At 42.1% G+C, this 24,170-nt stretch overlaps 1 protein-coding gene across 2 annotated transcripts in view; it reads right to left on the reverse strand.

Moving 5' to 3' along the window:
• The window catches only part of grnb (granulin b), a 113,159-nt gene that overhangs the window by 9,819 nt on the left and 79,170 nt on the right, over nt 1-24,170 (reverse strand). For both annotated transcript variants that reach the window (XM_038778531.1, XM_038778532.1), the window contains 3 exons: nt 21,323-21,420; nt 18,715-18,945; nt 7,978-8,220 (listed from right to left, as the gene is read on the reverse strand). In XM_038778531.1, coding sequence (XP_038634459.1) covers nt 7,978-8,220; nt 18,715-18,945; nt 21,323-21,420 — 572 coding nt within the window. The remainder of the gene's footprint in view (nt 1-7,977; nt 8,221-18,714; nt 18,946-21,322; nt 21,421-24,170) is intronic.

Below are 24,170 nucleotides of genomic sequence, written 5' to 3' on the forward strand. Positions count from 1 at the left end.
GGGTGTCAGCTCATCAGATTTATTAAATTTAATTGCACATTTACCATGGAGGGATTTACATTCATGACCCTTGTTTACTAGTTCAGCAACCATTTTCCATACCTTGACTACTGCTTGATTCTTGATGGAAAACACGTATGGATGTAAGAGTACAAATAAAAATCTGACTATGCTGTAATGCCCTCCACATTCAATCACATGGGGGGGGGGGGTGAAGATGATGAAGAATTAAAACACCACCTTTGGAATCACACCACAACACCAAACAGTGACCTCAGGACAGAACATTATCGGTGGTGAAGACGGAGAGGAAAGAGTATGCGCAGGAAGGTGGGGGAGATGAGCCGAGGGGCAGGGATCGAACCTGGGTCCTCAGAGCCATGAGGCAGCTGTGCTAACCACTGCACTGCAGTGCTGTCCATCAGCCATTATTTTGAATAGTTATTTTTACATCTTTTTTCGCTGGTGATTTTAACTGTTTTCAGTTGCATCTTCCTTTTCCATTCTTGGTTTCAGAGTATTTCTGGGATGTTAAATCATCGGAGGCCATTTTGAACTCGCACGAGATCGGCAGCACTGGCGGAAAGTCCCACAAGAGTCTGTAAATGAGATTCTTGCCGGGAAGATCATGTTTCCATGTCACAAGATTCACGCCCGGGAGTGAATCACATTTTAATACATGTGCATCGATTTACATATTATTTTTGTTTTATAAATTTAGCGTACCCAATTATTTTTTCCAATGAAGGGACAATTTAACATGGCCAATTCACCTACCCTACCTTTTTTGGGTTGTGGGGTGAGACCCACACAGAAACAGGGAGAATGTGCAAACACCACACGGACAGCGACCTGGGGCTGGGATCGAACATGGGTCCTCAGCGCCATGAGGCAGTAGTGATAACCACAGCACCACCGTGCTGCCTTGATTTACATAATTATAGCCCCCTGCCACGTGATTCCCCCCTCACTAAATATTCAAACCTCGCCTACATGACACCACACCGGTGGAGCTACCAAACATGAGGCAGTCAAGAGACCCCTGAGGGGGTGCAGAGGTAGGTATAGTATATATTTGAGGTGAGTGAGGGGGGGGGGGGGGGGGGGGGGAGAAGAGAACATGCCTGGGCATTGTCAGGTGCAGGTTGACACTGTTTTAAGCTGAGTGTCGACCTATGCCAGGGGCAGGCCCCAGTGAGAGCTCTATTGGAAAGGGCGGGGGGCATTGAGATGTGGTGTGCAGGTAGTGCAGCTACGGTGTTGGGGGTGGGTGTGTGTGTGTGTGTGTGTGTGTGTGTGTGTGTGTGTGTGGGGGGGGGGGGGGGGGGGAGGGAGACCTCCCTGGGGACCGGGGGCCATTAGGCTTCACCGCTGACCGGGATGCCCTTTAAAGCTAGTGTCCTGATCTCTTTTGGAGTTTGTTCACAACTCCATGACATCCCACCCAACCAGAGTGACAGCGTACATCATGGCCACTCATTTTCTTTTAAAGAGGTTCAGGATTTGGTGAGAAAACTGGTCTGCAACTGGAGAGTTACACACCAGTTTTCTGTCTGCGTCGGACACTTTGCCAAATTATTTTTTTTAATATAAATTATAGTACCCAATTATTTTTTTTTCAATTAAGGGGCAATTTAATGTGGCCAATCCGCCTAACTACACATCTTTGGGCTGTGGGGTGAAACCCATGCATACTTGGGGAGAATGTGCAAACTCCAGACAGACAGTGACACGGGGCCAGGATTGAACCCTGGTCCTCAGCGCCGTAGGCAGCAGTGCCAACCACTGTGCCACCGTGCCAACCACTTTGCCAAATTCTGGTAAGATTCCGCCCATAGAAATTTCTCATCTGTCCTAAATGGTTTACCCCGCATCCTTCGACTGTGACCCCTGGTTCTGGACGCCTCCGCCATCGTGCACATCCATCCATCCTGCATCGACCCGGTCTAGTCCTGTTAGAATTTTATAGGCTATTAGATTCCCCTTCATTCTTCTAAACTCCAGCGAATATAATCCTAACCGACTCAATCTCTCCTCATACATCAATCCCACTATCCCAGAATCAGTCTGGTGAACCCTCGCTGCACTCCCCCTATAGCAAGAACATCCTTCCTCAAATAAAGAGACCAAAACTGCACACAATACACCACAGGTGTAGTCTCACCAAGGCCCTGTATAATTGTAGCAAGGCATCCCTGCTCATGTACTCAAATCCTCTCACTATGAAAGCGAACATACTATTTGCCTTCTTTACTGCCTGCTGCACCTGCATGCTTACGTTCAGCGACTAGTGTGCGAGGATACCCAGGTCTCATTACAGAGTCCCCTCTCTCAATCTATAGCCATTCAAATAATAATTGCCTTCCTGTACTTGCTATCAAAGTAGATAACCTCACATTTATCAAAATTATACTACACCTGCCATCTCACTCAACTTGTCCAACTCACAGGACGGCACAGTGATTAGAACTGTTGCCTCACGGTCCTGAGGACACGTGTTCGATCCCGGCTCTGGGTCACTGTCCATGTGGAGTTTGCACATTCTTCCAGTGTCTGCGTGACTTTCACCCCACAACCCAAAGATGTGCAGAGTAGGTGAATTGGTCACTCTAAAATTGCCCCATAGACCACAAATCATAAGACATAAGAAAATTGGAAAAAATGCATTGGGTACTCTAAACTTATCAAAAGAAATATGTCCAAATCACACTGAAGCATCTCTGCATTCTCCTCACAGCTCACCCTCCCACTGAGCTTTGTATCATCTGCAAATTTAGAGATATTACATTTAGTTCCCTCTCCTAAATTAATATATATATATATATTGTGAATTCACTGTTACCTGCGGTACCCCATTAGTCACTGCCTGCCATTTGGAAAAAGACCCATATATTCGTTCTGTTTCCTGTCTGCTAACTAGTTTTCTTTCCATCTCAATACATTATCCCAATTCCATGAGCTTTAATTTTACATTCTAATCTCTCATATGGAACTTTGTCGAAAGCCTTCTGAAAATCTAAATAAACCACATTCACTGCCTCCTTGTCAAATCTACTAGTTATGTCCTCAAAGAATTCTAGTAGATTTGTCAAGCATAATTTCCCTTTTGTAAATCAATGCTGACTCTGTCCAATCCTGCCACTGTTTCCCAAGTGCTCTGCTATTAAATCTTTTATAATGAACTCGAACATTTTCCCCACTACCGATGTCAGAATTCCCTGCATTCTCTCTACCTCCCTTTTTAAATAGTAGGGTTACATTAGCTACGATCCAATCTATATGAACTGTTCCCGAGTCATAGAATCGTAGACCACCAATGCATCCACTATTTTTCAGACCACTTCCTTATGTACTTAGGGATGTGAGTTTTCAGGCCCTGGGAATTTATCGGCCTTCAATCTTATCAATTTCCCAAACACCATTTCTCTAACAATACTGATTTCCTTCAGTTCCCCTCTCTCACTAAACTCTGTGTTCCCCAACATTTCTGGTTTGTTATTTGTGTTATCCTTTGTGAAGTCAGAACCAAAATATTAAATTAGTTGGTCAGTCATTTCTTGATCACCATTATAAATTTTGGTTTCTGACTGTAAGGGGCCTACATTTGTCTTCACCAATCTTCTTCTCTTCACATACCTATAGAAGCTTTTACAGTCAGTCTTTATTTTCCTTGCAAGCTTATTTTCGCATTCTATTTTTCCATTCTTAATCAATCCCTTTATCCTCCTTTGCTGAATTCGAAACTACTCACAATCCTCAGGTTTGCTGTATTTTCTGGTCAATTTGTATGCTTCTTCCTTGGATCTTATATAATCTCTAATTTCCTTTGTAAACCAGGGTTTGGTCACGTTTCTCGTTTTATTTTTGCGCCAGACAGGAAGGAACAATTGTTGTAGTTCATCAAAGTGCTCATTGAATATTTGCCATTCCCCCACCATCATCCCTTTAAGTAACGGTCCCCAATCCATCAGAGCAAACTCACGTCTCAAACCATCGTAGTCTCCTTTAGTTAGATTCAGGACCCTAGTCTCAGAATCACTCTCCACCTTGATGAAGAATTCTATCATATTATGGTCACTCATCCTCAAGGGGCCTTGCACAACTAGTTTGCCAATTATTCCTTTCTTATTACACTATACCAAATCTAGGATGGTCCATTCTCTCGTGGATCCTCAACATATTGGTCCAGAAAACCATTCTGTAAACACACCAGGAATTCCTCCTCTACGTTATTGTGACTAATTAGATTTGCCCAATCTACATGCAGATTAAAATTACCCATAATTACACATGTTCCTTTATCTCATGCATATCTAATTTCCTGTTTAATACCATTCCCAACATCATCATTATAGTTTGGAGGTCTATTTACAACCCCCACTAACCTATTTTGCCCCTTCGTGTTTCTCAGCTCCATCCATACAAATTCCACATTGTTGGAACTAATATCTTTCCTCGCTATTGTGTTAATTTCCTCTTCAACCAGTAATGCAACCCCACTGCATTTTCCTTTGGTCTGTCCTTCCTAAATACTGACTACCTTTGAGGTTCAATTCCTATCCCTGATCACCATCCTCAATCCCGACTGTATCATACCTGTTTACATCTATTTGCAGGATTAATTCATCCACTTTATTGCAAATGCTCTGTCATAAAGGCACAAAAGCCTTATGGCTCATCTTGCCCCGTTTCCATTATTTTTCACTGTGGCTCTGTTTGATTCTGGCCCTTTATTTCTCTGCCTTTCAGTTTTCTTATTTCCCCTTTGTCTTTTGTTCTTGGTCCTGGTTTCCTTCTGATTCCTTGCAGAGTTTCCCATCGCCCTGCCATTTGAGGTTAAACCCTTCCCAAATATGTTAGTAAATGCTCCCCCTTGGACATTAGCCTAGGTCCTACCCAGGGGTGACTTGTCCAGTTTGTACCACTTCCCCCAGAATCAGTCTCAACGTCACAGGAATCTGAAACCCTCCCCTCTCACCATCTCTTCAGCCATGGATTCATCATATAATATCCGGCTATTACTGCTCGGACCAGCACGTGGCACTGGTAGTAATCTGAGATCACGACCTTTGAGGTCCTAATTTTCAACTTACTTCCTAACTCCCTATATTCGGCTTTTAGGACCTAATTCCATTTTACCTATTTCGTTGGTACAAATGTGTACCACGACCACTGGCTGTTCATCCTCCCCTTCCAGAATGCCCTGTCGCCACTCTGGGACATCCTTGAGTCTAGCACCTGGGAGGCAACATACCATCCTGGAGTCTTGTTTTTGGCCTCAGAAAAGCCAATCTAATCTCCTTAAAATTGAATCACTTATAACTATTGCATTCCCACACTTATTACTCCGATCCTGTGCAGCAGCGTCAACCGTGGTGCAACAAATTTGGCTGTTGCTGCTTTCCCCTGAAAGGCCATTCCCCAACAGTACCCGAAGCGGTGCATTGGTTTTGCAGGGGAATGGCCACAGCAGATCCTGCACTGCCTGGTCACCCATTCCCACCTGGGGAGTCTTAGCTTGTGGTGCGACCACCTCGCTGTACGTGATACCCATGATACTCTCTGCCTTATGAATGCTCCACAGAGTCCCTAGCCACCGCTCCAACTCCGCAATCTGGACCTCCAGGAGCTGCAGCTGGAGACACTTCCTGCACACAAGTTGGGGCTGGTCACTGGAAATGTTCTCGCTTCCCACATCAAGCAGGGCATTGAATACCAAGTGTGATGTTATTTGTGTCTTTTCCGGGCAGCACAGTAGCAAAGTGTTTAGCATTGCTGCCTCACGGTGCCGAGGTCCCAGGTTCGATTCCGGCTCTGGGTCACTGTCCGTGTCGAGTTTGCACAGTCTCCCCGTGTTTGCGTGGGTTTCGCCCCCCACAACCCAAAGATGTGCAGGGTAGGTGGATTGGCCGCACTAAATTGCCCCTTAATTGGAAAAAATGAATTGGGTACTCTAAATTTATATTTAACATTTTTTTTAAAAAATTGTATCTTCTCAAGTGAAGACAACCAAAATATCTGCTCAATGTGTAATGATGATGGAGGGGAAAATTGAATTGTACACAGAAATATTGGACTTTAAAAGGACCAAATTTTATAAGTACACGCCCTGAAGATAGCTGAGAATACACCACTAGCCACTGGCAGGAATGGATGCAGGGCCTATCTCTCGGGAACAACGGAAACCCTCCTTGTGGCTCCAGGCAAGGTAATTCTAAAAGAATCCAAACACTGATTGCTATTTCTGGTGAAGACAAAGAAACATAATGGCTATCCCATCCTAAGACCCAGGGTACCTCCTGGGTATAATTGCCGCAACCGACTAGTGACAGTTCAAATATACAAAGACATTGGTTAAAAGCTAGCCAGCTGATAGAAATGCCCGCGGCCTGAGGGAAAAGTAGTTGGGCGTTTGCCACATTGATGAATACAATAAGAGAAGCATGACCCCTGCAAAGATAGCCAGCTTCTGCAGGATCATCCAAAACACTCGCTCTCAAATCAATCAGCCAGCAGAAGGATTGCAGCTGGGAAATGAATGGAAATCTCCCCCAAAATACCGAACACCTGAACTGAAGAATCAACTATTCACCAGCAGAGGTCAGTTACTGGAATCCAGACGCAACACTCATCATCTATTCCTCGCAACTGGGGAGCTGTTCGGCATAACTTTGTTATTTACATACTATTGGACACAATTCTGTATAAATGCAGATGCATGTGTTCACCATTTCTTCTAATCTTATCAGTTAATAAACTATAAACTTACCCCATCCTAACACAAGAAAGCCTGGTAAATTGGCTCCTTTTTAAGCACAATTCTTTGGGCTGTAAAAGGTGTCCAAGAGAAAGGGAACCTGGTTAGATTAAACCTTTATTATTACCAGCAGAGGGTGGGTTGAATAAAGACACAAAGCCAGTCATTCCTCCTCACTCAGGTTTATATAATTTGGGGGTATCCCATCGGATGGTGACAAATCGAGGGGTCTTGCCCAGATCAACAACTTTTGGGGAACCTAACCTGGGGCTGGTATTAACAAAAGCTTCTGCATTTCATTATTTCCTATTTTAATTCCCCAGACTCTCTCTGGATGACCAACACTCACTTTAGCTACTCTTTTCCTTTTTAAATACTTGGCTGACGATCTGTATGTTTCCAGCTAGCTTCCCCTCATACATTTCTCCTTCATTTTTTAATCATCCTGCAGTTTCTTGCACCATATTCTGCTAAAGTTTAGCAGTTTCAGTGTAACACATTTACACAAAATGTTGTTCAACTCTGCAAGGTAGTTATTTCTTCCAATTTCCAACTAGTTCATCAGAATGGTTCTCCTGGATTTTACCAACTTTTGAAAGGCCGACAAGATACACAAGAAATTTTCAAAACTTATAAAAGCTTGACATGCAAAGTGAAATACTGCAGATGGAATAAATTTGAAACAAAAATTTAAAATGCAGGAGAAACTCAGATCAGGCATCATCTGTGGAGAGAAACAGTGTTTCATGTCAAGGCTGAGTTTTCATCAAAGCATTAGCAAGGGTTGGCATGCTAGTCATCCTAGCAAATAGCAAAAATTACTATACAAGGTATAAAGAAGAAGCAACTGTGGAGTTTTGTAGTTTACATGTTCCTTGCCCTCCACAGAAATATTTGGTGACAATATGTTTTTTAAATTTTTTATATATATATATATATATATATATAGTGCCCAATTCATTTTTTTCCAATTTTAGGGGCAATTTAACGTGGCCAATCCACCCAGCCTGCACATCTTTGGGTTGTGGGGGAGAAATCCACGCAAACACGGGGAGAATGTACAAACTCCACACGGTCAGTGACCCAGAGTCGGGATCGAACCTGGGACCTCGGTGCCGTGAGGCAGCAATGCTCACCACTGTGCCACCCTTGGTGACAATATTTAATTGAAACAAATTTTCCACATAACAGATCTAAACAGGGGTACAAACATAACTTACCTCAGTCAGAGGACAACAGCCCCAGGCTCCTGAGCGACGCTGACAGCAGGTACTGCCTGTAGGACAGCTCTTGGTGTCATCACACTTGGTGTTTAATGACCTGCTCTTCCCCAGAGGTTTCATGTTAGTTGCTTCATTGGTAGCCCTGGGGAAAGATAATGGCTTCTTCGTGCAGCCCTCATGCTTAACATCACACGTGTAGCCATTGGGACAGCAGTAATCTGCGTCTTCACAGCAAACCGCCTGATAGAAGAAATGCAAATAGTTTGGATCTGTTTATCTGGGCACGTTTCATCCACCATAATCAAAATTGTTCAGCGAATGTATAGCTTTACACTGTTCTATCAACTAGGAACGGGTTCTCTGTGCAACATGCCCCACCCTCTTTAACACACTATAAGGATGCACCTCATAAGAATGTGTTCAGAAAAGAAATTTCAAATTGTAATCAGATACATGGAGGCTGTGGTGAAGTGGTATTGGGCGAGATTCTCTGGCCTCCCCGCGGCGTGTTCCTCAGCTGTTCCACCACTGTCAATGAGATTTCCCATTGAATCCACTCTACGCCGCTGGGAAACCCGCAGGGGCGGGGGCGCTGTCGACAGGAACAGCAGGAATATGGCCAGCATGATGATGCAGTGGTTGGCATTGCTGCCTCACAGCACTGAGGACCTGGCTTCTATCCCGGTCCTGGGTCACTGTCTGTGTGGAGTTTGTGCATTCACCCCATGTCTGCTTGCGTCTCACCCCCACAATCCAAAAAATGTACAGGGTAGGTAGATTGGCCACACTAAATTGCTCAATTGGGAAAATAAATAATTGAGTACTCTAAATTTACGGGGGAAAAATGAATAGCAGCAATATCGTGCCCATTGTCACAAGACTAATAATTCAAATACCCAACGTAATTTCTGGGGACCCTGGTTCATATCCCACCGCAGCAGATGGTGCAATCTGAATTCAATAAAAATATGGAATTTAAAGTCTAAATAATGACCATGAATCCATTGTCAATTATCATAAAGGCCCATCTGATTCACTAATGTTTTCCAGTGGAATGAGATCTACTATCTTGATAAGATTCTAAGTCCACAGCAATGTGGTTGACTCTTAAATCATACAATCATAGAATTTACAGTGCAGAAGGAGGCCATTCTGCCCACCCTTGAAAGAGCACCTTACTGAAGCCCACGGCTCCACCCTATCCCACCTAACCTTTTTTGACACAAAGGGTAATTTAGCATGGCCAATCCACCTCACCTGCACATAGAATCATAGAATTTACAGTGCAGAAGGATGCCATTCGGCCCATCGAGTCTGCACCGGCCCTTACAAAGAGCACCCTATCTACCCTATCCCCGTAACCCAGTAACCCCCACTTAACATTTTTCGGACACGAAAGGCAATTTAGCATGGCCAATCCACCTAACCCGCACATCTTTGGACTGTGGGAGGAAACCGGAGCACCCAGAGGAAACCCATGCAGACACGGGGAGAATGTGCAGACTCCGCACAGAACCAAGCCAGGAATGGGACCCTGGAGCTGTGAAGCAATAGCGCTAACCACTGTGCTACCATGCCGCCTAAAAGACAATAAATGCTGGACCATCCATCGATGTCCACATCCCATGAAAGAATATAAAAAGAAAACAATCGTAATGTTTAGTGGGCTGGACAGCATACTGAATTCCACAAAGGCTTTAAGCCCTTTCATACAGTTGTATCAATCAATAAGATCATGGCAGATCTGTGACCTAATTGGCTGGTGCCGATAATCCTCAATACCTGAGGTTTACAAAAATCTGTCAATTTAAAATTTCCTGCACAGCCCCTTGTAGAAACAATTCCAAACTTCTGCTATCCTTTGCACATAGAAGTGCTTTTTTTCTTTATCAATTTTTATGGGATGTGGGCTTCACTGGCTAGCCACTATTTGTTGCCCATCACTAATTGCCCTTGAGAAGGTGGTGGTGAGCTGATTTCTTGAATCACTGCAGTCCATGTTGTATAGGTACACCTATGTGCTATTAGGGAGGGAGTTCCAGGATTTTGACCCGCAATAGTAAAGCAATGGTGATACATTCCTAAGTCAGGATGTTGAGTGACTCAGAGGGGAACTTCTAGTCGGTGGTGTTTCCATGCATCTGCTGCCCAAGGAACTTTGGCGAGTTCCTGCAGTTACAGTGCGTCAGTGGTAGAGGGAGTGAATGTTTGTGGAAGAGGTGCCAATCAATCGGGCTGTTTTTTCCTGGATGCTGTCTAGCTTCATTTGTTGGAGCTGCACTCATCCAGGCAAGAGATGACTTGTGGCTTGTAGGTGCTGGGCAGGCGTTGGGGAGTCAGGTGGTGAGTTACTCGCCACAGGGCGGCACAGTGGTTTGCAATGCTGCCTTACAGTTCCAGAGACCCGGGTTTGATTCTGACCTGGGGTGACTGTGTGGAGTTTGCACATTCTCCCCATGTCTGATTGGATATCCTCTGGGTGCTCAGTTTTCCTCCCACGATCCAGGTGTGATTACGTGAACTGGCCACGCTAAATTTGCGCTTAGTGTCCAATGGTTAGGTGGGGTTACAAGGATAGGGCTGTGAATTGGGCCTACTTAGGGTGCTGTATCGGAGCAGAGGCTGGCGCAGGTTTGATGTTCCGAATGGCCACTTCTGCACAGTTGGGATTCTTTGATTCTATTCTATGAGGATTCCTGGCCTCTGATCTGCTTTCAGAATCATAGAATCCTTACACTGCCGAAGGAGGTCATTCTGCCCATCAAATCTGCACCAGCCCATGGAAAGAGCATCCCACTTAAGCCCATGCCACCACCCTATCCCCGTAACCCTACATAATCTTTTATACATTAAGGGGCAATTTAACACAGCCAATCCACATCTTTGGACTGTAGGAGAAAACCAGAGCACCTGGAGGAAACCCACGTAGACACAGGGTGAAAGAGCAAACTCCACACATGTAGCCACAGCGTTTATATGGATACTCTAGGTCAGTTTGTGGTCAATGGTAACCCCAGTGTGTTGATAGTGGGGGGTTCAGTGATAGTAATGCCGTTGAGTGCCACTGATGGTTTGATTCTCTGATTGGAGATGGTCATTGCCTGGCACTTGTGTGGTGCGAATGCTACTTGCCACTTGTCAGCATAAGATGCATATTGCCCAGGTCTTGCTCAAGTTGGACATGAACTGCTTCAGTGTCGGAGTCATAAATCCTGCTGAACATTGTGCAATCATCAGTGTGAAATCATCAGTGTACATCCCCATATCTAACTAAACTCCTGAAAGTCTATGCCCTTTTCACCTCAGGGTGAAATCTGGATGTCTCAGATTCTCTACCCACTTGGCTAGAATGGCATTATGCAAAGTGAGCTTGTGAATCATTCGGTTTGCAGTTGGCATTAGCATCATAAAAATGCACCCAATTTGGCAATTTTAATTAGGCATGCCAGAGGATGGCAGGTGAAGGAATAGGCAACAGAAAAGAGAAACTGGCATGGGAGGGTTTGATTCTTTGATCTTGTTTCTATTGAACAGTTGAGGCAGAGGAGAGAGCACTTTTCTCTACATGTATAACAATTATATTACAATAACTACTAACATTTAAATAGTGTGTTTCACATAATGGAACACTACAAGGCACACACGAAGGGAGTGAGACTTATGGAGCATGAATTAGCAGCAAAATCTGCAAGCCAATGGTTTTGGGAACTAAATTTGGAAAATAGGCATAAACGAGGTAAGAGACCTTCTAAAACTTCAGGCACGGGGTTAGGAAATACTATTTCGAAGTTGAAATGGCTGCTGGAAATTCTTGGAAGATATTAAAAGGGCCTGGGGAAAAACAACACATATGAAAGTCCAATTGAAAGTACTGCACGGACATACCCAGATAAAAGAAATACAAGCTTGTATTGTCTAGTCAAGGTCAGGATTATAGCTTGCTGTTTGGCAGTGATCCAATTTGAATTCTTCAAACAAGTTACAAGTGAAATGTTAAGATTTATTTCAAATTTGGTTAAGTAACTAAATTGAAATTAGTTTAAAGGAAAAAAATAAAGGTTATAGAAAAAAAATTAGAGCACAGAAGGTAACTATTTAGCAGGCAATGGATTGATTTTTAAATTGCCCAGAAACTTGTGTCTAAATTACTCGATACGAGGTGTTGATTTATAAGAACTCAATGACGGCAGTTAAAAGCAGAAATTTTAAGCACGCTCTAGAGGAATTTGGAACAAATAGGAGAATTTATTGTGCTATCACATCATCTCCATTAGGGAACAGAGGTCATAATGAGTTTGGGTGAAAATGTCTTTGAGATCTGAATTTTCCTAGGTCTCTTTAAAAATCTGTAGCATTGAGAGAACGCTGATGATTAACTGTTTGAACTTTAAGAGCAAATTAATATGTGGGTGTTCGTAGAATCATGTTACCATTAAGTTTTATCTTTATGGAAATTAACCATGTCTGGAGCTTTTAATTACAGACATTCGTGGCATGTTACAATAGAAACAAAAGGACATTGACGTAATTCATTTGTTGTTTTAAAGCATTTGATATGTTTCACTGCTTGTGTGTGAATGATATCAGTGTGCGTCTGTTTCAAGTGTCAGTATTTTCTGTTGAAATTGTAATCTTTGAGCAAACAGCTAACAAAATCTGGAATCATGTTTTTCTGGCCAGAGAATTCCAGGATGAGAGATCAAATTGTGGGAATTTTAATCTGGATACAAATTCACACATGTAAGAGTGAGATCATTTTAATTGAATAGGATTTATTGGAATTTGGGATATCCAAAATGATTATAGCCAGTCTGTGTTGGATTGATCTTGTGTTAAAATTCATCAGGTTCAAAAAAGAATTATTCCCAACACAACTGACACAAGAAAGACAGAAAACATTGAGATCAGGCAGAAAACGATTACTGAAGAAAAGGGGTCCCTGATCATGTTTTCTCCTTAGGTCGAAACAAAGAGGTGGTGACGTAATGATGTCCAGTTGAAAACTTTTACTCCTCCCCTTTTCCAAACGAGCAGAGAATCAACCCTTTCCTGTTAACAGCTGAAGATGTATTTGTATTTTTACAGAAATTGGGAATAACAAACTTTTAAGTTTCGATTAATTAACCCATTTTGCCCCAAGTAGAATGGATCTTTTGTGTTTTACTTTACAGGTAACTGCAAGTGGAACAAGATTTGCAGTTAGCTGGTGTCCATGGACACAAGGACAAAACCTCTTTTGAAGAAGAGACTCTACAATTTAAGACAAAGGGGAGATGAACTGGACATTAATAAAAATCTGAAAGCCAATAACACTGTTGTTTGAATTTGGGACAATTCTGGGATGTAGAAAGGCAATGTAATTTAGTAAGTTACGTTTAAAAAAAAAGTAATTTAAGACAAAGAGCAAGCAATCAAATGTTACTGCCTGGAATCAAATGGAAATATTTGATTTCTGTTTTAAATATGAAGATATTTTATTAGACTGCAAGATTTCTCCAGGGCTCATGGCTAGGATAGGATTAAGTAACTGAGGATAGACAATTGAGACAGGAAATGAAAACAGGAAATAGGAATTGGAATATATCATCAATGGAATATATGGGCAGGACTGGAACTGATGTCCTGGGGGGGGGGGGGGGGGGGGGGGGGCTATTTGCTGGAGCAGTTGGGGAGGGTTTAAACCAATATGCCAGGGGGGTGGGAACCTATGCAAGGAGTCAGAGAAAGAGGGAGCAAGGACAAAAACAAAAGCTAGAAACGTGAATAAGAAAAGTGATAGGTGGAGAAACCAAGGGCAAAATTCAAACAGGACAATAGAGAAAAATATTGGGAGCAAGACAATGTTAAAAAAGACAAACTTAAAGGCTCTGTGCATTATGCACGGAGAATTTGCAATAAAGTGGATGAACTAATCGCGCAGATAGATATAAATGGGTACGATATAATTAGGATTACGTAGACATGGCTACAGGGTGACCAGGGATGGGAAATTAATGTCACAGGGTTTTCAGTATTTGGAAAGGACAGGCATAAAAGAAAAGGTGGTCTCGTGGCACTGCTGGTTAAAGAGGGAATTAAGACAGTAGTGAGAAAGGATATTAGCTCTGACAATGTAGAATCTGTATGGGTAGAGCTGAGAAATAACAAGGGACAAAAAATATTAGTGGGTGTCATAATCAGACCCCCATCTGCAGTGGTGAGGTTGGGAATGGCATTAAACATGAAATTAGAGACGCATGTAATAAGGGAATATCGATGATCATGGGTGATTTTAATCTTCACATAGATTGGGCAAATCAAATTAGGCACAATGCCGTAGAGGAGTAATTCCTGGAATGGTTTTCTTGACCAATATGTGGAGGAATCAACTAGAGAGCCGGCCATCTTAGACTGGGTACTGTGTAATGAGAAGACAATCATTGCCAATCTGACTGTACGAGACCCCTTGGGGATGAGCGACCATAACATGATAGAATTTATCATCAAGATGGAGAGTAAAGTACTTGATTCGGAGATTGGTGTGCTGAATCGTAATAAAGGAAACTACGAAGATATGAGGCATGAGTTGGCCTTGATAGATTGGGGAGAGTTACTTAAAGGGATGACAGTGGATAGACAATGGCAAACATTCAAGGAACACATGGGGGAACTACAGCAACTGTTCATTCCTGTCTAGCACAAAAGCTAAGGGGGTAAGAGGGCCAATCCATGGCTTAAAAGGAAATTAGAAATAGTATCCGGTCCAAGGAAGAAACATACAGATTGGCCAGGAAAAATAATACATCTGAGGATTGGGAGCAGTTTAGAATTCAGCAAAGAACGATGAAGGGATTGATTAAGAAGGGGACAGTACAGTACGAAAGGAAGCTTGCAGGGAGCATGAAGACAGACACGAGGAGTTTCTACAGATATGTGAGGAGAAACGTAGGCCCCCTACAGACAGAAACAGGGGAATGCATAATAAAGGACAAAGAAATGGCTGAGCAATTGAATACATACTTTAGTTCTGTCTTCACAAAAGAGGACACAAATCAGATACCAGAAATGTTGGAGAATTAAAGGTTTAGTGACAGGGAAGAATTGAGGGAGATCAACATTGGTAGAGAAATGGTGCTGGGAAAATTGATGGGATTGAAGGCAGATAAATCCCCAGGGCCTGAGAATCTGCATCCCAGAGTGCTTAAGGTGGCAGCTCTGGAAATAGTGGATGCATTTATGGTCATCTTCCGGGATTCTATAGATTCTGGAACTGTCCCTGAAGATTGGAGGGTAGCGCACGTCACTCCAATATTCAAAAAGGGAGGAAGAGAGAAAGCAGGGAATTATAGACCAGTAAGCCTAACATCGATAGTGGGGAAAATGCTTGAACCCATTATTAAGAACTTTATAGCAGAGCATTTAGAAAGCAGTGGCAGGATCAGTCAGAGTTAGCATGGATTTATGAAGGGAAAATCATGTTTGACAAATCTGTTGTTGACAAGGGGGAGCCAGTCGATGTGGTATATTTGGACTTTCAGAAGGCGTTTGACAAAGTCCCGCATAAGAGATTATTATGCAAAATTAAAGCGCATGGGATTGGGGGAAATGTATTGAGGTGGATAGAAAACTGGTTGGCAGAGAGGAAACAAAGAGTCGGCATTAATGGGTCCTTTTCAAATTGGCAGGCAGTAACTAGTGGGGCACCACAGGGATCGGTGCTGGGACCCCAGCTATTCACAATATATATTAATGATTTGGATGAGGGGATAAAAACATAACATCTCAAAATTTGTAGATGATACTAAGTTAGGTGGGAGGGTGAACTATGACGAGGATGCAGAGATCCTATAGCATGATCTGGACAGGTTGGGCGAGTAGGCAAATCAATGGCAAATGCAGTATAATTTGGATAAGTGTGAGGTTATTCACTTTGGAAGCAAAAACAGGAAGACAGATTACTACCTGAATGGTTGTAAATTGGGAGAGGGGAGTGTGCAGTGGGACCTGGGTGTCCTTGTGCACCTGTCGCTGAAGGTAAGCATGCAGGTGCAGCACGCGGTAAAGAAGGCGAATGGCATGTTGGCCTTTGTTGCAAGAGGTTGAGTATAGAAGCAGGGATGTGTTACTGCAATTATACTGGGCCTTGGTGAGGCCACACCGGAAATGAAAATGAAATGAAATGAAAATAGCTTATTGTCACAAGTAGGCTTCAAATGAAGTTACTGTGAAAAGCCCCTAGTCGCCACAATCCGGCACCTGTTCGGGGAGGCTGTTACGGGAATTGAACTGTGCTGCTGGCCTGCCTTGGTCTGCTTTCAAAGCCAGCGATTTAGCCCTGTGTTAAACACCCTGTAGTATTAGAGTAGTGTGTGCAGATTTGGTCCCCTTTTCTGAGGAAGGATATTCTTGCTCTCGAGGGAGTGAAGCGAAGGTTTACCAGACTGATTCCAAGAATGGCGGTACTGTCATATGAGGAGAGATTGACTAGGTTGGGATTTTTCTCACTGGAGTTCAGAAGAATGAGGGGGGAATCATAGAGACTTATAAAATTTTAATGGGACTAGACAGGGTAGATGCAGGGAAGATGTCACCAATGATGGGTGTGTCCAGAACCAGGGGTCACAGTCTGAGGGTTCAGGGTAAACCATTTGAGACAGATATAAGGAGACATTTCTTCACATAAAGAGTGGTGCGCCTGTAGAATTCATTATCACAGGAAGTAGTTGATGCTTAAAACTTAAAATATTGAATATATTCAAGAGGCGGCTAGATACAGCAGTTGGGGAGAATGGGATCAAAGGCTATGGGGGAAAAACAGGATTAGGCTATTGAGTTGGATGATCAGCCATGATCGTGATGAATGGCGGAGCAGGCTCGAAGGACCAAAAGGCTTCCTCCTGCTCCTATCTTCTATGTATCTATGTATCTGGCATTAATATGAAGGGATGAATCTTGAGGCTAGTAAATTGATAAACTTTCTCTTGTAATGCTTGTGTCCTTGTCTGTGCTTTTATTTAAGAGAACAAAGTTTGACACTCTGGCCACCACCCTAGGCATCTTGACCACACATGGACAGATAAGCAACTTTTAGATCTTTTGATAAGATCACAAAAGTTTCAGGAATGTGTGGTATACAGTGGGGGCACTGCGTACATGTGCAGATGAGTTACATGTGAAGTAACTAATAGGCAGGGAACCAGTTCACAATAGGCCCTTTCAAGGGTTTGAAACTCCTTGCCATTATGCATTGAAGAGCAGGCCCCAAGAATGCACACTACTTGACAAACAGCATGGCCGGAAGTGGTCAATGGGGTCAACAGAGTGAAACCACATGATTAAGTGATCAAGGCACTGACAATTATTCCATAGTGAAACCGATTTTAAAATAATTGGGATAGAATCAAACACACTGATACCTGCCGAAATGTTTACAATTAAAGTGACAGGGTAAATTATTTGGATAAGAACAAGGGCCTGTTGGCAAGTAAACCTGGTGAGGAATCCATAAGATGGATACAGACAATTTGGAGAGCTAGAGAATATTTTAAGTCCATGCATGATGTTATTTTGAAAGATATTTGAATGAGATGATTTGCAAATGGGGAGTGTCAGAGAGAAAGTGGTATCAATCCAATTATTCAGAGATCACACTCAAATTACAATAGATTATGGAATAAACTGGAATTTAACACAAGTTATGTGAAGAGAAAATTGGAATCAAAAACAAAAACAAAGTGAATTTTCTCCGTGCACCAATCGCCCCACTCAAGGACCAGAGAAAGAAAGTGACCAAGAATAATAATGAGACAAGGGGTGGAAGGATAAAATCTCACCGTGAAAACTAGAACCGTCTTATACATTACTCAAGATGAAATGACATTTATTTTAGTTCAGTTAACATAATCTATGAATGGCAATTCAATATGATTTTATGGTCAATTTTGAATCAGAAGCTCATCCCATGACCCAGTTTTAGCATCACACTCAAAATTGGCAAGAGAGAAAAAACATATGGCCTTAAGTCAGTGATGTGAGACATCAAGGTTGAACAATTACTGATACAAACCATCAGTCCAAAGAAGTAAACATGCCATTACTGCGCGCAACAGGTTTTTTGCTTTGTTTGTTCCTTTTTATGGTGATGCCAAGGTAGCCAGAGAGTTTAATAAGATGACAGTCATCAAAGAAAAGGTAGCTAATGGCACCTCCATAGTCCTGTTCACAATTTCCGCTGAAATGCAAGGTATCCGTACTGTGGCCTTGCAAAATCGAATGGCTATTGATTATATTCTCACCAAGAAAGGTGGGACATATGCCCTGATTGGATCAGAAGGTTGTACTTATATTCCAGATAACTCCAAAGAGATTACTGATTTGGCAAAAAACGTCCAGAAGGAGGTTGAAAAACTCAAGTCAACCCGGGACCAGCACCCTTTGGGGTTGGGCTACTGGATGGCTAGGATCCTTGGGAGCCTCAGTCGTGCACGGTTTGGTCATGTTCTTTCTAGTTACTTTTGCTATGTATGTTATGTTTCTGACGACTAAATGTATCTGTACTCTCCTTCCAGTTTACACATTAACTTGATTCCTAGCTAGAAAAGTGTTAACATGCTGACACTACTGTTTGTAACAATGGAACATCCTTCACTCCTTCGATAATTGGCTAATAAAGAATCTATGTATGATTAATGTTATAGTTTGCAATTTTCACCTAGTTGGGTTCAAGTCAAGGTTTTTTTTGTTTTGAAAACCAACCTGTGGAGAAGGGCAGCACCCCCAATCCCCTGAGGCTTCCTTGCAGCAAGTGTTATCTGGAGGACAGCGCACAGTGCCATTACACTGGACATCCATCATTCTGCCTTGCACAATAGCTGGAGTATTCATCAACCAGGGGCTGGAGTTATCCTTCTGGTAGCATTCTCCAGTATCAGGTTGGCACTTGTAGCCTTGTGGACAGCAATGTATGTGGTCAGCACAGCAAACTGCCTGATGGGAACAAAGAATAAGCAATAAAGTAACTAGAACCCAAAATATTATCCTGCAAAGAGAGTTTCAGGGTTACAAATTACTTTCTAAAATGTTAATCTTGATTAATTTATATTTCAAATCACTCTTATGGCCGAATTTAAATCTAACAATTCTTCCAGTGCTTACTTTCTCCTGACGCCCAAGGAAAAGCTTCATCAGGTTCAGCAAACTAAGTGTGAACTATATTGGTAATTATTATTAGTTTCTGGACTATCTCGTATCAATATCTGCTTTCAAATATCAAATGAACATTTTTTAAAGTATCAAGACCTCATTTATAGTTTTAGATGATAAAATGCACTCAATACAGATTATTCTACTTGTTCATTGTTTAAATGACATAATATAATATTAACTCCACTATGTCTCCAAGGTCTTGACGAAGGACAGAATGTGTAGATCCGAGACAAGGAGTAGGATGGAGAGCATGCTAGCTTTAAAACAGCAGAGTGTAGGAGTTAAATCAAGGTATTTACTCAATATGGTGAATAGTTGGAAGTGGTATGCCAGAAGGATGGAATGCTGGGGCCACTGTTATTCACCATCAACAAAAATAATATCAATTTTGGAATTGGAACGAGGATTTCAAAATTTTCCAACACAAAATTCTGGTGATGGTGGGGAGAGGTCATGTAGAGTATAATTAATACAGGAGGGACTGTAATAAAATACAGGGGGTATCAATAAATTTGCAGAATGGGTGTGAAATTAGCAAAATATAATTAAGTGTGAAGTTACTGAAAAGTGGCAAGTAACATTCACCCAACACAAATGCCAGGCTATAACCATCCCTAAAAAGTATAACCACCTCCCCTATACATTCACTGGCACTACCACTGCCTGTGTATAGCATCATCGTTGTCCATTTCTGCTCAAGCGATGACTTTGTACCCATTTTCCCATCTTTTGTTTGTCATGTACAGGACACCAGTTTATCGTGGGGAATCACAAAGCAGCAATGTGAAGCCACTACAAATGTTCAGAAAAACGTCTTAAGAGTCCTAATAAGCTTAGATACAGTACTCGGATGCTTTACATGATTGTGCCTGGAGTCACTTGAGAACAGATGTGACCAACACTGTTATTCTTTCCCAAATCACTGGCAAACTCCAAACTCATTTTTGCTACACAGAAACAGATCTCATAGCCGGTACCAGCTACAGGGCTAAAAGAAACAAACTGAATTATGATGTAAATCAATTAGATTTAAGAACATGCATTGCCATCTCTCATCCGCACTCTGAATAAACTCCAACAACTGTTAAAGCATTGAATCCTGATCACAAAGACCCTAATCTAATGATCAATGTAATTTTACACTGCTCTATTATTTTCTGTATTTTTGTATTTTACTTGGAAAAATTGGCTGTAAAACCTACCTCAATTCTGCCCTTGTACATGACGGAAGTTGATTAAATTTTTTTTTTAAAATAAACATTTTAGAGGTTTTTTAAGGTTTTACAGCAAGATGATTTAATTTTTAAATATAACGTAAGGGATAGGTTAATAATGAAGAATTAAAAGTCTTCAAAATAGAACATGCCTAAATAGATTTAGTTGGTATTAGCCGGGCATTCAAGAGTCAATTTCAATGTGGACTTCAACACACAGCTCTACACAGTTATCACTAGTATGGTTCACTAGACAGTGATTGGAAGGAAGGACTCAACAGATTTTGTTGCTAATCTGAGCAACTGAAGCCTTCCTCACAGACAACTGTTAACTTGCTCAGGCCAACAAATGATCCGTGGGTATTTACAGAGTTTTGAAACTCTTTTTTTGGGCAAATAGTTAAAGGGTCAATTTTTACTTTGATAAATGTTTCTGAGCTGTTTATTTTCAATTACGGATGCTCACAACTCACACAGCCAGCAGAGAACCGTGCTGGGTTTTTGCTCTCGGCTCACAAGGACTTTGATTGGATCAAAAATAATCTTAAAAAGGCATTTTTTGTAATAATCCCATTTATTTTAACATTGGACCATAGGAGTGTTCACGACAGATCAGTGAGCTTCACAGATCACACACACAAACTCGGTCAGAAGAATATAGAACAATAGAATATCACTTTAAATGAAAATCGCTTATTGTCACAGGTAGGCTTCAAATTAAGTTACTGTGAAAAGCCACATTCCGGCACCTATTCGGGAAGGCTGGTACGGGAATTGAACCGTGCTGCTGGCCTGCCTTGGTTTGCTTGCAAAGCCAGCAATTTAGCCGTGTGCTAAACCAGCCCCTTTGAATTGTTTCAGAAGGGCTGCTGTAGTCCTTGGCAGAAAGATTAAAAATATGAATCATGCATTACAGTTCAAACATAAAGGTAATAATTTCTCACTTGTGGAATGGGACAGCAACCAAATTTTCCAGTGGAAAGCTTGCAGCATGTTTCATTACCAGGGCAGGCAACTGTCCCATTGCACCTCACAGTTTGAACTACAAAAACAAACAAGATAATTAATTAATGAGGGTGCAGAAGCAAAAAGAGGAATAAGTTAACAATTATACAAATACAACAGTTAACAGTTAAATATACAAGATACAAAATCATTAGAATCAACAATTACAATGTTCCCCCTCTGCAAGCTCCAAACCATACTCCGAGCTTGGTGTAAAAACCCATCTGATTCACAAATGCCATTTTGAGAAAGAAATCTGCCATCCTTAGCTTGTCTGGCTCCAGCTCACTGCACAGAGCAGATTCTTAACTGCCCACTGAAATGGTCTAACAAGCCATTCAGCTCAAGGGTATTTAAGCATGGGCAAGAAATGATGGCCTTGCCAGCGATGTCTATATCCCATGAAAAGAATCATAAAACATGATAACCTCTTTGGTTAAAATTTAAGGGGCATCTTATAAAAATGTAGAGACAGAGGGTTTGGGATGGCATTTGGCAGTTGATGCACAACCATCAAGTGATTAGAAGCCAGAGCATGAAAGAAGCAAGAATTGGAGCAGCACATATTTCTTGAAAGGTGGTAGGGTTGGAGAAGATTATGACCATGGGTGGATTTGAAAAACAAAGATAAGGATTTTAAAATTCAGATATTATTTAGCAAGGAAGACATGGTTACAGGTGACCGGGATTTAGTGAATTCGAGGGTGAAGCTAAAATTTAGACAAGCTTAAGTTGATGGAGAGTGGAAATTAAAAGCGAGCCAGGAGTGTTAAAACAGTCTAGAGATAACAAAAGCATGGATTAAGCTTTCAGTAAACATGCTCAGACAGGATGTTAGGGAAGTGGAAATGCATGGTCTTAGTGAATGCATGGCTATGTAGTCGGAGGCTGAACTGGTGGTCAAATATAACACCAAAGTTGCAATATTCTGATTCAGCCTCAGACAGATGTCAGGGATAGGGATGGGATCGGCAATGACAGAATGAAATTTCTACTCATCCAATACTGGATGCTGAACAGGATGCCTGGCAATTCAGAAACATTAGTGCCGAGTTTGAGCAGAGTGCTGTCAGTGTACACATGTCACCAGACATGATGGTCCAGGAGCAGAATCAGAAGGTCAACCATGCCAAAAGCTCAGAGAGAGGTTGAAATAGATGAGATGGGATAGTTTACCTTTGTCAGTCACATAGGATGTAATTCGTGACATTAAGATTGTTTTGGTAGTGTAGCAGGATGGAAATCTGATTGGAGGGGTTTGTTGTGTTATGCTGCTTCAGATTACACAGGCTGCTACTTGATGCAGTCTTAACTAAAGGATGCTCCAGACTCTGAATTGAGTTCAATGTGTTTATTGAACTATTAACAGTTCTCAAATGAGTTTGACTCTCTGCTAATCTAACTGTAGTAACTCAGTCTAACTGTACCAGCTTGCTCTAAGCCACGTGCTGGGGTGTGATTCTGCTGATCAACACTGTCTAGACAGGGGTCAAGATTTGGCTTCTTTTTAAAAAGGAGAGGGCGATTATTGGCAATTTTGAGGAGGGGAGAAACAGGAAGTGAAGAGAGAGAACCACTAACATGATCATCTAACAGGAGGGCCAGGAAAGGAAGTGGAGCAGTCAGCATACATATGTGGGAGCCAGAAGTGGATCTTGTGAACATGAGCAGCTCACAGAGGGCATGATGGTAGGGGATGAGAGACACTGAATATAATAAAAGAATTCAGCGCTAGGCCAGAATCAGGAACTGGGGAACCTTAGATGTTTAGACCTGTGAGCTTGGAGAATGAAGGAAAGCGGCAGAGGCAGCTGAATGGATGACCGCAATCTTAGTGACAATGAAGTTCACATTGTTTTTGGAGCAGGAAGAGACACAGGAGTTAAATAAAAATGTTTGCAGTAGAGAATCATTGCCCCAGCTGCATAAATATTCATCAAGCTTATAATGTTTTGGATTAATCTAGCTTCAACGTTTTGGGGCTTGTTCCAGCTCTCCATTATGTTTTGTGTAGAGTACTGGTTCTAATATCACCCTGGGACAGCCCACCTCTAACTTTAAATTTATACCCTCTTGTTCTGGCATCCCCCCACCAGAGGAAATACAGGTGGCTTCTCTATTAAGATGCCAGCTTTTATGGTGAATGCCAATTCTCCACAAACGTTCAGAAGGAAGCTGGCCAAGTTCCTGGAGTGAACATAACAAACTAAAGGAGGCTGTGTTCATGGAATTTGGTGACCCCAGTTATCAAGGTCTCTTGGAGATAGCTGGATTGCTTTAGAAGATCAGATATTTGTGTTAAATATATTCCAAAGGTTGGCACAGGTTCAATGGGCCAGGTGGTCTATGCATCCTTTTTATAAGCATTCAATGTAATATAGTAAGAAGTCTTACAACAACAGGTTAAGGTCCAACAGGTTTGTTTCAAATCACTAGCCTTCGGAGCACTGCTCCTTCCTCAGGATTCACCCGAGGAAGGAGCAGTGCTCAGAAAGCTAGTGATTTGAAACAAACCTCCCATCCAAGTACTGACCATGCCTGCGTCTGCTTAGCTTCCGAGATCAGACGAGATTGGGCGTTTTCAGACTAGTATGGCCGTAGGATTCGAAACAAACCTGTTGGACTTTAACCTGGTGTTATAAGAGATTCACCTGAGGAAGGAGCAGTGCTCTGAAAGCTAGTGATTCAAAACAAACCTGTTGGACTTTAACTTGGTGTTATAAGACTTCTCACTGTGCTCACCCAGTCCAACGGCGGCATCTCCACTTCAATGTAATAAGCTACCAA

The sequence above is a fragment of the Scyliorhinus canicula genome, chromosome 19, assembly GCF_902713615.1.
Source record: "Scyliorhinus canicula chromosome 19, sScyCan1.1, whole genome shotgun sequence".
NCBI classification, from domain to species: Eukaryota; Metazoa; Chordata; class Chondrichthyes; order Carcharhiniformes; family Scyliorhinidae; genus Scyliorhinus; species Scyliorhinus canicula.